The 15,973-nt window shown below is 41.2% G+C and overlaps 1 protein-coding gene across 11 annotated transcripts in view; it reads left to right on the top strand.

Annotated features, from left to right (window-relative positions):
- arhgap44a (Rho GTPase activating protein 44a) overlaps positions 1-15,973 on the top strand; it is a 290,103-nt gene that overhangs the window by 213,038 nt on the left and 61,092 nt on the right. For 9 of the 11 annotated variants that reach the window (XM_068004269.1, XM_068004262.1, XM_068004267.1 and 6 more), the window contains 3 exons: positions 409-544; positions 3,647-3,715; positions 14,038-14,119. In XM_068004269.1, the coding sequence (XP_067860370.1) occupies positions 409-544; positions 3,647-3,715; positions 14,038-14,119 (287 nt within the window). The remainder of the gene's footprint in view (positions 1-408; positions 545-3,646; positions 3,716-14,037; positions 14,120-15,973) is intronic. The other 2 variants (XM_068004263.1, XM_068004271.1) reach the window with 1 other exon arrangement.

Here is a 15,973-nt window from a genome sequence, read left to right as displayed (position 1 = left end):
AAAATTGTAAATGCTGAGAGTGCTATGCTATTTTAAGTATATATATATATATATATATAGACTGATTAAACTGGATTATCATTCAATAAACCGACAGTGATAAGTTGCGATCCTTATTGTGGATGTTGGCATGTATTAACAACATTGAGTAAACTGGTGTCAGGAATACATTACATTGTATTTGGATACATGTCATGTGTGTAGAGTTAAAAGTATCTGGGGAGCATTCTGTATTTGAGGTCAGTAAGAAATTGATGAACCAAAATAACCAACATCGGTTCTCATAGCTTTTCATCAGTGAGCTATATGCTTCGATATAACTGAAATAACAAGTTTTAAAGACCTGTGTATCATTCGTTTTGCCCATTTGAAACATTTTGCTCACAGCTCCTTTTCTTCTCCAATCAGGTGGCAACAGTCTTCAAAGTCATCAGGGCTGTCAAGCAATCTGCAGTCGTCTGGTGCTAAAGCTGATGCACTCAGGGAAGAAATGGAGGAAGCAGCGAATCGAGTGGAGATCTGCAGGGTACCGGCCATTACTGGAGTATTATATATTCTTGTACTGTTAACTATACACAGGGTTTGAGCCACAGAGCAACAAACCTCAGCACTTTGAACAAATTCTACACTGTTCACATTTTATAACAGGGGTGGAAGAAACCACAAGTTTCTGAATGGATTTCAGCATGATGTGCGTTGTTACTCAGTTGTCTCCCTTCCCTGAAAGTGCTGACTTCCTGAGCTAAGATGCCACAGGCGCTGGCTGTGCTCCAGAACCTCACCCACTTGTGTGAGCCTAAGGTAGTGAGTGGGTATGCTGTTCAACCATGCAGATCATCAGAGTTGAGCGCACTCCTACCCTCGCTTGACTACACATATCTGCTTTCCAGTGAGGATCATTGGATAGCGATCAGGATAAAATTCAATCAAAAAAGATTCTTTAATCCATTAAATTTCTGTATTGCTCTATTTAGTTAATGTCGGTTTAAAGTATTTCAATGAGTAATAACTATCTGGATCAAATTAAGTAGAGGAGTACGTTCCATGGCATCGACACAACAGAAAGGCTTGGATGATGTTGTAAGCTACAAAGTGTGTCTGCTTGACACAATTATCTAAACCCTTGAGATAATGTTACAAACTTGAGCATGCTCCCAACTTTTTGCAATATATGTAAATATAGTTTGGTATTGTTTACCCATTTCAGTTTTCCCATTCAGTGCTGGTTTGTATTTTCTATTTTCTTGACATTGAGTCTTTCTATACTTCCCCTGTGGCATATGATTAGAAGAAGTCACGTTTTATGACTACAGACCAGACAGAGCTCTAACAGCATCAACTGATAGGAAGAGGGTTTGTCTGAGGTATAATTGTGTATATAAGGCAACAAAAATGTGAGCATTTTAAAGGCCGTTTCCAATTATAACAATGTTAGTAAGTTGTTTTCAGTACAGTGAATGTGTTTGCCCAAGAGATGATGTCATCACACTTCTGATTGCAAACAGGATGGTGTCAGAGAAGAATTGCTCTGGCCATTTTTTGAACGCATTTATTATTTCACTAAATATACCCACCAGAGGCAAATCTTCATGAATATCTTTGATATTACTACCAATAGGAATAAGAGTAATTCTTCTCTCAATGCAAAATAAACCAAAAGACAAAAAAGTTCTTGTTGTGCAGTAGCAGAAATGCGAGTCTGCCACAGTTTTTACAAAACAACATTGTGACTTTAACAGGGTCCTGTCTCACCCACATGAGAAGTTAAATTGTAGGAAGGATAGAATTTATAAAATGCACCAAATCTCAGATACATGTAAATCAGTTATGACGGTATCAATTACATTAATTCTGCCTCACTCTGATTTAGAATGATACAATATAGAGACACTGCTCAAATAGTCAGTTGCTGCAAAAACTGCAAATATTACAAAGCTTGGCAATTAGAGATCTATTTTATTGCAGTCCAAGAACATCAAATGAGCAGAATATCCTCCTCCTAAGATTCTATGAAATTAAATATCCTTTGACAAACTCAAATGGCTTGCTCTGTCCATTGGAGGGAAACTACCATAACCTACAGAAGGCCCGTGAACTTAATTTCTCCTCAGCTAACACAAAGATGTTCACTAAAAGCCCATTCATAAACAGTAAACACAAACTGCAAGACTGTCTGCCCCCAAGTAAAACACAAACTATATAGCAAATCTTTTTTCATTTACAGGTAGATAATGCTAATTAAATACAAGTTATTCCTCATTCATTTGTGGTCAAGAGCCACCTCCAAGATGCGAGAGACTTTAAAGTGGTAACAGCAAAGAAGTTAGAAATGTTGAATATTCTCGTGTGTACCATGGTGTGTCTAGTTTGGCTCCTGTACTGTTTTGTGTTTGTAAGCCACCCTTGGTCAAGAACCCATTGTAAATTAGTTTTTGAGCTTAACTGGTTTATCCTGTATCAATACATTCAATTAATAGATAAAGTGTGAACCTCTGATAGCGGTGCTAAATAATAGGTATTAGTGTGCAACAACCTGATTTAATTTTCAAATTTCAAACATTGCTCAGAACTTATTAAATTGTGAGGAACACTGTGATGAGGAGTCTTTTACTGCCATTAAGGCTCATGTGAACCCCTGAATCTGCATCTTTTACATACCAAATACTTCTTAGAGATGCTTAGAATTATATAATCCATACCCCATGGTTGTCAAATCCTCCATTTCAAATTCGGTACTTGTGAATCACAAAACAATCCCATGTTTCTGTTCACTGTACTCCAACAGCACGAGGTGCTAGAATTTGCAGGAGCCTTCCTGTTGGATTGCAATGAAAGCTGTTATCTCCCAGGGTAGGAATAAGCCTATAAAGGGTCCAAAATCTCCTAGAACACAGGTGAACAATGCCTCAGCAGCCTGAAGGTGAGTGTAATACACAAAGATTTGTATGTTATGTTGAAAATTCCTCTTAGTTAATCTTCAAGATCCCCAGCTATCCCAACATCAAACTAATTATACAAACACTGACTGCTTTTCAGCAAAATAATATTTGGGGGGAAAATTATACAAATGTGCAGTAATGTTTGAAACTGCAAGCCTACTTTTGGTCACCTGTGTGACATTAAATGGAGAGAGATTAGCCTAGCATTTAAACTGCAAAATTGGAGTCTAATTTTTAATGTCTTTTAGTTAGAGTTACTTACCAGAACAGTACTCCAGCAACACCGTTACTAATTCAATAAATACAGCTAAGGATGTTCGTCTTCATTATAACATCAGGGTCCTACGGTCACTAATCAACCAGCTCTCCTCTATTCTTTTGCCTAGTGATGTCCTGTTCTGCAAACTAATCCATTTCCAGAGAATGAGCAGGCAATCGGGAATATTTCTCCAGGTCATTTACATTTTGACCACCATTTAAAGTAGAAGCTCAGTGGTATTAACAAAATACCGTTGATATTTCCTTATAGTATATTAAAACATAATTAAACAAGAGGTGACTACATTGTTAATAACACACCCACACTTTCTCAAACATGACTCATAGTTTAATTCACTAATCATTCCAAAAACAAGCCAAATCTAATCAAGAGCATCTTCATTGTTGTGTAATTCACTAACGTATTTCCATTTTTCTGTCAAATGCAGGATCAACTGGCAGCGGACATGTACAGTTTTGTGGCCAAAGAAATAGACTATGCAAATTATTTTCAGACAGTGAGTACAATCGAAATATAAGGATTATTGCAATAAAAATCAAAAAATAAATGTTAAAGCTTAAAACTGACCGAAACCAGTCTCCTCAGTGACTTACAAGACTGGAATGCTACATTTGATTTAAAAGTCCTCTGATCAGCTTGGCTATCGTAATTATCCTAACAAACAGAACACTGGGTACTTGAGAAAATCTTGTTACAAATTTAAATGTTTTATTTTTTATTCATTTTATTCTGTGTGAGGAACGTCAGTTTCACTTGAAGGTAATTCAGTTCAGTTGAGATGTTAATACGGTCCAATTAATTATTACCACTGGGTCAGCAGCAGCAATACAGTGGTCTACACGCCAGGCTAGCATTCCTTAGAGTGTCAGACACCTGTTAAAACAAACCAAATATCTCACCTTTGTCTATATGTTCCAGATGGTCTTCTGTTTGTGAGAAAGCCCTTTGTGTGTCTTTGGTACCCATATAAAAGCACATAGTGTATTATTACAGATTAGATAGTTTCTGTTTATTAGGTACAGCCAGATTAATATTTTATCACAAGATGAATCCACGTGAGGAAAGCCATTCGACCCATCTTTGCTTATTCATCTAGAGAAATCTACAATCACAGCATCCATCTCCTAAATGACTTCAAGCATTTTACCTCTACTACCTTACATGCCAATCACTCTTTGTATGAAGATTTGTACATGCTGTTAGATTATTTCCGAGTAATAATTTTTCTTGAATAAATTTACAGTGATTTAATCGCAGTCATTAATCTTACAGTGCGATCGCCACTGCACATCAGCAAAACAGAGAGCATCGCCCACCAAGATAGGCAGCTAACAAAAGCAAAATGGACCCAGAACTGAATAAAATCACCCCGTGAATTTTATAGGATGTGTATATGTATGATATGAAGTAGTCCAGCTTGAATTCAGGCTGCACCATTAACTTGGAGTTAATGCTCAAGTCTCTTCTGGTTTGACATGATGGATGCCCCTTGATGACATAGCTGCCTTATAATCATGTGCAGATGTCCAATACTATGTCATTGTTATATACAATATACAGAATTAATTTAATAGTCTAAAAAAGATAACACTTTGGGGCCAATTTTCGGATGGCCAAGCAGGTGCATTTGGGGTGGGGGGACTCCTAAAATGGCAGAATCCCGTAGCGGGTTCAGAACCCGGCTCCAACCCGCTGACTTCCAGGTTCCCCAGTGACGCGTTCGGGTGCGCGCGCAGCTCCCGCATGCGGGACTCCCACCGACAATTAAAGCCGGCAGGATGCTGCTTTACGTAGTTAGTTAGATACTTCAGGTACTTGACAGACCTCATCGAGTGGAGATTTTGGCAGGGGTGCAATTTTGAAGGATCCTCAGCGTGTTTCACATGCTGTGGGAAACACTCCCTGTTGGAGCAGACGTGTTTCAGCCAGCAGCCAATGGGAGATGCAAAGGATTATTTGACAGGTGGGGGGAAAACCTCATTTATTGCAGCAGGGCACTATGTCACTTCAGACAAAGTTTTGAATGCAACACCTTTGTCTTTGCACTCAAAATGCCCTAAACTCTGCTGTGCAAACACATTTACCTACTTTAGGGACCCCTTCAAACTCACACCGTCAGCATGGGGGGTGCCATTGCTGCATTCATCACTTCATCCGAGGACGAGCAACAACACCAGCCTCACCAGGCACGCTGTCCACCTCCGCCACGTGGAGCTCCACAACACAGTGTTGCGCCAGATGTTGATGCCCCCCTCCGGTTTTTGCCCTCTCCCGTGCATTCTGGACTCTCTTCTCCTATAAGGGGAGAAAGTAGAGAGGCGTGAGTGAGTGATGGTGATGTGGCCAAACGCTGAATGCATTGGTTTGGGTGAGGCTGACTGTGAAAGAGATGCATCAGAGGGTGAGTATGAGACAGAGCCATGACATTGTATGAGGATTGGGTTGAGTGGTAGTGGTGGGATGAGTACTGGGGAGGTGAGTAAGTGCAGGTAAGTTGAGAATGAGGTTTGAGTGGGTGTGAGGAGTGATGTGATAGAGTAGTCTTGGCAGTGCAGAAGGAGTTGTGGGGTGGGGGCGGTGATGTGGAAGACGGAGTGTAGGAGAATGAGTAAGTGTACTCACTTTGGCTGAACTAGTTAGGTCATTGAACCACTTCCTGCACTGTATGCATGTGCGGGAGACGTTGCTGCTGCAGGTGACCTCCTCTGCCACCTCGAGCCATGCCTTCTTGGTGGCAGAGACAGGCCACTTCCTCCTGTCCGCTGGGTAGAAAATATCCCTCCTCCTCACCCCATCCAGTAAGACCTGGAGTGAGGCTTTGGTAAATCTGGGAGCAGCCTTTCTCCTGGTCTGCTCCATTCTATAATTTTGGTTGTTTGCTGCAGGAGCAGCATTGGAGCACTGCCCCTTTAAATAGGGCTCCTCCAGCTAACAACCTGTGATGTGGGTGCGCAGTCCGTCCGCTGCGCAGGTTGAAGATGGGAAACCCGGAAGCCACGGTAAGTGCCTTCAACTTACCTACGATCACGTGGGGAACGGATGGATTTTACTGGGCGGGTTACCCACGCGCCCATTCACCCCCCCCCCCCACCGCCGACCGCTGCCATTCCGCCACCCTGGTAATATCGGGGCCTTAGTGATTTTAGTTAGGCCTGACTTTGTTGCTGTGAAGAAGGGAAGAGATACCTCCTTTATAGTCATAACTAATAATAAAAACAGAAGATGCTGGAAATACTCATCAAGTCAGGCAGCATCTGTGGAGAAAGAAACAGAGTTAATGTTTCAGGTCAGCACCTTTTTAGTCAGGAGCTCTGATCAGTACAGCTTGGAAAATATCTGCCAGCATGTCGGTGGTTATTCTATCTTGTCTTCTTTCCATTTTCTGTCCATTTTCTTGTTGCTGGAATAGGCAAACTTTGGTTAATTCCAGTCAGAGCTCTTGTCGTCTGCCTCTTTTCCTTTAAAACCATTGCACACAGGTAAAAACTACTATTAGTGAGTCATATCTGTCCCCGCTATGCTGATTCTATTATGATCTTTAAAAATAAGAAACTTTCTTACAATCCTACCTAAATTTGGCTGGCCTTTATCTTCCCAAGTTCAGGTGCTTGGGAACTGGTGCCTGCACCTTTGATTTGGCTAAAATATTGATTTGGACCCAACCTTGTGTGGGCTGCAAAATATATTTACACCTGTACCCAATGAACTTCTGGCAAATTCAGCCTTTTCATTTTGCTTAGAATTATATGTACAACATATCTTACATTTGCATCCACAGTTAGTACTTACTGAATTAATAGTAAGTCTACATAAATACAATCCAATGTATTCCAGCGGTGAGGTGAGAGTGACTGCCTTTGACATCAAGGCAGCATTTGACCGAGTGTGGTATCAAGGAGCCCTAGTAAAATTGAAGTCACTGGGAATCGGGGAAATCTCTCCAGTGGCTGGAGTAATACCCAGCACAAAGGAAGATGGTAGTGGTTGTTGGAGGCCAATCATCTCAGCCCCAGGACGCACTGCAGGAGTTCCTCAGGACAGTGTCCTAGGCCCACCCATCTTCAGCTACTTCATCAATGACCTACCCTCCATCATAAGGTCAGAAGTGGGGCTGTTCGCTGATGATTGCACAGTATACAGTTCCATTCGCAACCCCTCAGATAACAAAGCAGTCCGTGCCCGCATGCAGCAAGACCTGGACAACATCCAGGCTTGGGCTCATAAGTGGCAAGTAACATTCGCGTCAGACAAGTGCCAAGCAATGACCATCTCCAACAAGAGAGTCTAACCACCTCCCTTTGACATTCAGTGGCATTACCATCGCCGAATTCTCCACCATCAACATCCTGGGAGTCACCATTGACCAGAAACTAAATTGGACCAGCCACATAAATACTGTGGCTACAAGAGCAGGTCAGAGGCTGGGTATTCTGCGGCGAGTGACTCACCTCCTGACTCCCCAAAGCCTTTTCACCATCTACAAGGCACAAGTGTGATGGAATGCTCTCCACTTGCCTGGATGAGTGAAGCTCCAACAACACTCAAGAAGCTCAACACCATCCAGGACAATGCAGCCCGCTTGATTGGCACCCCATCCATCACCCTAAACGTTCACTCCCTTCACCAATGGCGCACCGTGGCTGCAATGTGTACCATCTACAAGATGCACTGCAGCAACTCACCAAGCCTTCTTCGACATCACCTCCCAAATCCACGTCCTCTACCATCTAGAAGGATAGGCAGCAGGCATATGGGAACACCATCACCTGCACGTTCCCCTCCAAGTCACACACCATCCTGACTTGAAAATATATCGCCGTTCCTTCATCGTTGCTGGGTCAAAAACCTGGAACTCCTTATCCAACAGCACTGTGCGAGAACCTTCACCACACGGACTGCAGCGGTTCAAGAAGGCAGCTCACCACCACCTCCTCAAGAGCAATTAGGGGTGGGTAATAAATGTTGGCCTTGCCAGCGCCACCCACATCCCATGAATGAATTTTTTAAAAGTATGGAATCCAAATGGATAAAACCACTTCCCTTCACACTCTGATATATACAATTTCATTGTATCACAGCACTTCCTTTCACTGCCCAGTACGTGGAATTGCATTGTATCACAAAGCACTTTCCTTCATTCCAAGTTTACAGAATTTCCATTTGCTTCGATTAGTGGAATTCATTTGGACCAAATCTCTTCTCATTCACTCCCACTGGACGGAATTCATGATTCAAATCAAAATGGCTGCCTATAATTCAACTTTATAACCTATCTATTGCCAAATTTCACATAACCATACTGTTACATTTTAGGATTTTTGACTATTTGGCATAGAAGGAATTTTGGATTAGGATGATGCCATTAAGCTAGATTCAGCTAACAAAGATTAAATACACAGGACGTAGCTTTTAGGAATGTGGATTAGAATTCAGATGAAGCGATTGTCCAGAATAGTGCTTTGCACAAACTACATCAGCTTGAGACAATGGAGAATTGTTGACTATGTTCCAGTAAACGTTCATGTATAATATATTGGAATAACTTAATTCATGCAAACTCAGCAGGGGTTAGCTGCCAGGTACCCACCCCTAGGGGTTGAAATAGCAGGTTTAATTGGCAACTTCACTGGCCAATCCCTGGCAGGGATAGTTGGAGGAGGATCAGAGATCAAGCCTTTGGCTTCTTGTCCTGCTAAGAATGGAACCAGACAGTCTGCAGGTGTATTGTAAGAAAGTCAGAGACAGAAAGTGAGAGCTTCCTGTTTAAGTTTAGTGCTGACTAATTTTAGTGATTTGCTGGTCAGAAAAATGTATTTAGCCAGCTAATAGGGATAGTGTGCTCTGCTTTACTTTCTGTATTACAGGAGCATTATGAAATAAGTTAAAATTCACTAAAAACATTATTTTGTTCATCGCATAATATATGTAAAATAAAACTGCTTGTTGGTTTATAATTGGCTTTGTCTGACAACAGTGTTCATCAGTTTGCCTTCTGGAAGATAGAGAAGTGCACGTTACATTTTGGGATTTTTGACTATTTAGCCGAGAAGGGATTTTGTATCCCTTGCAAGATTACAGTATCCAGTTCAAACAACTTGGGGTTTCATTGTTACAAGCCCAGGGTCACAGTATTGTATGACTAGATATTGGGCAGTAAGGGTAAACTCCCGATTCCACTTACAGAAGGGACCAGTGATGCTGAACCCATGAGAATATCTCGTGTAGACCTAAAATTTGGAACACTGATGTTTTTGGAATGAAATTATCTTTTTGGAAGTGTTTTTTTGTTTGAATTGTGGATCATTTCATTGTTCAATTACTAGCAATCCTGATTCAATTATGATGCTTGTTAGTACACCAGCTAAGAGTTTGATCATTTTCAACTTACAGGTGAAACCTGCTAAGCATCTGAAAATATTGAGTGACCCTCCTATATCTTTCAAAGCAAATTGTCTTTGGAGCAAAAGCTCAGAAATCAAAGCAGGATTACTACCAGTGCTACGTGCCAGTGAGTATAGGAACAGGAGAATAGAAAGGATGAATGCGTGGCTGCAGGGATGGTGTAGGAGGGAGGGATTTAGATTCCTGGGACATTGGGACCGGTTCTGGGGAAGGTGGGACCTGGACAAGTGTGACGGGTTACACCCAAGCAGGACCGGGACCAATGTCCTCGCAGGGGTGTTTGCTAGTGCTGTTGGGGAAGGTTTAAACTAGAGTGGCAGGGGGATGGGAACCTGAGCGGGGAGTCTGAAGAGAATAAAGTTGAGAGCAGCAAGAGAGGAGACGACCCAGGGGAAATCTACAATACAAATAGTACAAACAGTTGTTCAAGAACAAGTGAAAGGGAAAAGCGTAGAGCAGCGGAAAGAAAGTGTACTTTAGGCACGACAGATAAAATAAAAACTAGAAGGCGTAAGGCGATTAACCCAGCATCAAAGCTGTAGCAGGGGGTTGGGAACCTGAGCAGGGAGACAGAGGAAAGTGTGTCAGAAAGGGACAGAAGGTATGGAGTAAAAGGTAAAGTGTTAAAAAAGGAAAAAGCAGGAACTAAGTGTCACAAAACATATTTGAAAGTTCTTTATCTGAATGCACGTAGCATTCGTAACAAAATGGACGAGTTAACGGCACAAATAACTACGTATGGGTATGATGATCTTGTGGCCATTACAGAAACATGGCTGCAGGGTGACAACGACTGGGAGTTAAATATGCCAGGGTATTTAACAATCAGGAAGGACAGGCAGGAAGGAAGGGGAGGTGGGGTGGCTATGTTAATAAAGGAAGGAATCACTGTAATACAGAGAAATGATATTGGGACAAAGGATCAGGACAATGAAACAGTTTGGGTAGAGATAAGGAATAATAAGGGGAAAAAAACACTAGTGGGCGTAGTATATAGGCCTCCTAATAGTTGCAACTCTGCTGGAAGAAGTATTAATCAGGAAATAGTCGGGGCATGTAATTAGGGAACAGCTATAATTATGGGGGATTTTAACTATCATATTAACTGGACAAATCAAATTGGGCAGGGCAGCCTTGAGGAAGAGTTTATTGAGTGTATTAGGGATGGATTTCTTGAGCAGTATGTAACTGATCCTACAAGGGAGCAGGCAACCTTGGACCTGGTCCTGTGTAATGAGCCAGGATTAATTAATAATGTCCTAGTTAAGGATCCCCTTGGAATGAGTGACCATAACATGGTTACATTCCATATCCAATTAAAGGGTGAGAAGGTTGGTTCTCAAACAAGCGTACTGAGCTTGAATAAAGGAGACTATGATGGTATGAGAGCGGAATTGATTAAAGTGGACTGGGAAAATAGATTAAAGGGTAAGACGGTACATGAGCAGTGGTGTTCATTTAAGGAGTTATTTTACAACTTTCAAAAAATATATATTCCACTGAGGAAAAAAGGGTGTAAAAGAAATGACAGCCATCCGTGGCTAAGTAAAGAAATTAAGGATAGTATCCAACTAAAAACAAGGACATCTTAGGTAGCCAAACTTAGTGGGAGGATAGAAGATTGGGAAGTCTTCAAAAGACAGCAAAAAGTAACTAAAGGATTGATTAAGAAAGGGAAGATAGATTATGAAAATAAATTAGCAAAAAATATAAAAACAGATAGCAAGAGTTTCTATAGTTATATAAAAAGAAAAAGGGTGGCTCAGGCAAACGTAGGTCCCTTAGAGGATGAGACCGGGAAATTAATGGTGGGAAACATGGAGATGGCAAAAATGCTGAAAAAATATTTTGTTTCAGTCTTTACAGTAGAGGACACTAAGAATATCCCAACACTGGACAAACAGGGGGCTCTAGGGGGGGAGGAGCTAAATATGATTAAAATCACTAAGGAATTGGTACTCAGTAAATTAATGGGACTCAAGGCGGATAAATCCCCTGGACCTGATGGCTTACATCCTAGGGTCTTGAGGGAAGTGGCAGTAGGGATTGTGGATGCTTTGGTAATAATTTTCCAAAATTCTCTGGACTCGGCAAAGGTCCCGGCAGATTGGAAAACTGCTAATGTAACATCCTTATTTAAAAAGGGTAGTAGGCAGAAGGCTGGAAATTATAGACCAGTCAGCCTAACATCTGTGGTGGGTAAAATTTTGGAGTCTATTATTAAGGAGACAGTAGCGGAACATTTGGATAAACATAACTTAATAGGACAAAGTCAGCATGGCTTTACAAAGGGGAAGTCATGTCTGACAAATTTGCTTGAGTTCTTTGAGGACATAACGTACAGGGTGGATAAAGGGGAACCAGTGGACGTAGTGTATTTAGACTTCCAGAAGGCATTCGACAAGGTGCCACATAAAAGATTATTGCTCAAGATAAAGAATCACTGGATTGGGGGTAATATTCTGGCATGGGTGGAGGATTGGTTATCTAACAGGAAGCAGAGAGTTGGGATAAATGGTTCATTCTCGGACTGGCAACCTGTAGCCAGTGGTGTTCCGCAGGGGTCGGTGCTGGGTCCCCAACTCTTTACAATCTATATTAATGATTTGGAGGAGGGGACCGGGTGTAACATATCAAAGTTTGCAGATGATACAAAGATGGGAGGGAAGGTAGAGAGTGAGGAGGACATAAAAAACCTACAAGGGGATATAGACAGGCTGGGTGAGTGGGCGGAGATTTGGCAGATGCAATACAATATTGGAAAATGTGAGGTTATGCACTTTGGCAGGAAAAATCAGAGAGCAAGTTATTATCTTAATGGCGAGAAACTGGAAAGTACTGCAGTACAAAGGGATCTGGGGGTCCTAGTGCAAGAAAATCAAAAAGTTAGTATGCAGGTGCAGCAGGTGATCAAGAAGGCCAACGGAATGTTGGCTTTTATTGCTAGGGGGATAGAATATAAAAACAGGGAGGTATTGCTGCAGTTATATAAGGTATTGGTGAGACCGCACCTGGAATACTGCATACAGTTTTGGTCTCCATACTTAAGAAAAGACATACTTGCTCTCGAGGCAGTACAAAGAAGGTTCACTCGGTTAATCCCGGGGATGAGGGGGTGGATATATGAGGAGAGGTTGAGTAGATTGGGACTCTACTCATTGGAGTTCAGAAGAATGAGAGGCGATCTTATTGAAACATGTAAGATTATGAAGGGGCTTGATCGGGTGGATGCGGTCAGGATGTTCCCAAGGATGGGTGAAACTAGAACTAGGGGGCATAATCTTAGAATAAGGGGCTGCTCTTTCAAAACTGAGATGAGGAGAAACTTCTTCACTCAAAGGGTAGTAGGTCTGTGGAATTTGCTGCCCCAGGAAGCTGTGGAAGCTACATCATTAAATAAATTTAAAACAGAAATAGACAGTTTCCGAGAAGTAAAGGGAATTAGGGGTTACGAGGAGCGGGCAGGAAATTGGACATGAATTTAAATTTGAGGTTAGGATCAGATCAGCCATGATCTTATTGAATGGCGGAGCAGGCTCGAGGGGCCGATTGGCCTACTCCTGCTCCTATTTCTTATGTTCTTATGTATGAGAACATTCCTCCATAATGTACCACCATTATAGCTGTGATATAAACCCAGTGTTACATTATCTTTGTTTCTTTTTTTATATGTATTGGTCCTTCATGTTATATACATCAGTAACACCAAGGAATCATACTTTCCAACTATTGCAGCCTTTTTGAGGAGCTTAATTTTTTTTTAACATCTTGTTCTTCAGTCTTATTATATTCATAGGAACAGGAGGAGGCCATCCAGGCCCCTCAAGCCTGTTCTGCCATTCTGTTAGATCATGGCTGTTTGGTACCTCAACACCATTTTCCCTTAATACCTCTTCTTCACAAAAATTTAAGCAACTCAGTCTTGAAGATTTCAGTTGACTCAGCAACCATAGTTTTTTGAGGGAAGAGAGTTCCACTACCCTTTGTATGAAAAAGTGCTTCCTGATTTCAATACTGAATGGCTTAGCTCTAATTTTATGATTATGCCCCTTTTTCTGGATTCCCCCACTCGAGGAAATAGTATTTCTGTATCTATGTTATCAAATCTCTTTATCATTTTAAACACCTTGATTAGATTACCCCTTAACCTTGTAAACTCAAGGGAATACAAACCAAGTTTATGCAACCTCGTTCATAATTTAACCCTTTTAGCCCTGATATCATTGTGGTAAAATTTGTGCTGTACCCCCTCCAAGGCCAATATATCGTCCCAATTCATTGACATTTCTAAACCAATCCTTTCCTCTCTACTTCGGATTTTGGTTTGTCAATTGTTAAGAAGTATGGTGAACTCAAATTAGGGGATGTTTCATTATCTTTCTGTGCTTAAATTGACTGTAATCATGTTTTTCCCAGTTAATAGAAGTGCAAGCAGAATATCACAGGAAGTCATTAGTGCTTTTACAGAGTATACTGCCTCAAATTAAAGCACAACAAGGTAAGAACATTTCAATGTTTACCTGCTTTTCTGGATTGTTACTAAAAGTTCTGAGGTTCCTTTTGGTTATATTTGAGACAATAGTGGAAATGGCATTCCGCCTGTACTCTGCTCTGTGATAACTTTGGGAAAGTTTTCAGCTCCTTTGCAAGTAAGGAGTTGTAAAAGCAGTTAGAAAATATGTAACTTGGTAATATTTCATAAAAATGTATGTGAACTTACTTTGTAGCTTTGCTAAGTCTCAAACAGAATTTCAGGAAAGACATATTGAGAATTCTGTTAGTATGTAAGCAAAGGGTTCCATTAAATGCTAAAACTAAAGCTGAGAATACTAACTTAGTAGAAGCACTTCCTAGAGATGAGGGAGCAACCCAGGAGAGGTGTCTTGGTTTTGCTTAATGTGAGCTGAGCCATACTTAATGAAAGTGTCCTTCCTTCCTGCAGCTTGGTTGCAACATGAACATTTGGCTTAGCACCAACAGAAATTTCTTTCTGTATTTTCTTTGGGAAAGTAGACCAGGAACCTCTCTGGGCCCAAAATGAGGAATTTATTTTGGCAAGGAGTTCTATTTTTGTCTCAGCTTTGCGCTCACTTTTTCTCCCCATGTCCAGTATTTAGATTAGTCAGATAACAAACTTGCAAATAAATTACTGCAATATTTTCTGTAGCTATTTTGTTTTAGCAACTGAGAATGCTAACCAAGGTCTGCAGTAAACATGTTCAGTTCACTATTACAAGGAGGACTGCTGTTTATAAGCTCAAACGATGGGCTTTAAAATACATGAAATCGCTGAAAGCTGAATGATCCACTTTGCAGCACAGTTCGTGTTGTTGCAACTAGATCTAGAGCTCTGTACAGACTGTGATTTCTCTAATGCAAGTTGAATTGTTTGGAAATGATAGGCTTTTTTTGCAGATATTGATAATGATTTGGAGGATTTCAGTATCTAGGATTGCTGGACAACAAAGATATATTTTCTTGTAATGCAATTAGAATTTATTAAAAGGTGTTTGTGCAGGTTCTTATAGTTCATACATGACCTGACCTGAAATTAGAACAAGCAGATTGTTGCTTTAATATATGTTGATATCACGTAGTGATTGTAATTACCATGTCAAATGCTGCATTGAACTGCATAGGACCAACTGATGTATTTTCCATGCATCACAATAACCTTACTGCATGTAAGATCATTATAATAGACTTTTTCAGTGGAACTTGACTCCACCTGGTCAATGTAGAGTAAAATCGATTAGAGTGGGCTCCGCCAATGGTTCAGCAGGTTAAAGCAGTGAGCAGTTGTGCCATACGAAGTGTGATCCTGATTTGTGCTGAGTTTGTTGATCCCTGCCAGATGGGTGCCATAATTGGCCTCTGCAATCCTCTATTAAGGCGAAAATAAGCCATCAATATCCAGCAACCGCTGCTTCAGTTGTGCATTTGGTGGCCAGGTGAGAACAGGAAATGGAAAGGAGCATCAGTCAAGTAGCCTGCCAAAACTCACTGGGGGTGATTTTAAACCCCAAGAACGGATGGGTTGGGGGCGGGTTGGGAGTTGAAAATAGTTGTTTTTTGGGTCGCGACCGCAACCCGGCTTTATTTCCGGGTTTAATGTCTGTGCATCAAAGTACAGGCACCCCACCGGGAATGCAAAGTCCGAAAATTTTGCGGTTGCGACCCAAAAAAACAATTATTTTCAACTCCCACCCGCCCCCAACCCGCCTGTTCTTTGGGTTTAAAATCACCCCCCACTGTCTCAGCTTATACATGAAGAATAATCACCTGGATGAATTAGCGGAGAGAAACCGGCAGTCATTCAGCCTTACCTCGGAAGTTGCCAATGTCTTCAAGG

Source organism: Heptranchias perlo, chromosome 23, assembly GCF_035084215.1.
Source record: "Heptranchias perlo isolate sHepPer1 chromosome 23, sHepPer1.hap1, whole genome shotgun sequence".
Lineage (NCBI taxonomy): Eukaryota > Metazoa > Chordata > Chondrichthyes > Hexanchiformes > Hexanchidae > Heptranchias > Heptranchias perlo.
This window is presented reverse-complemented; position numbering and strand designations above follow the sequence as displayed.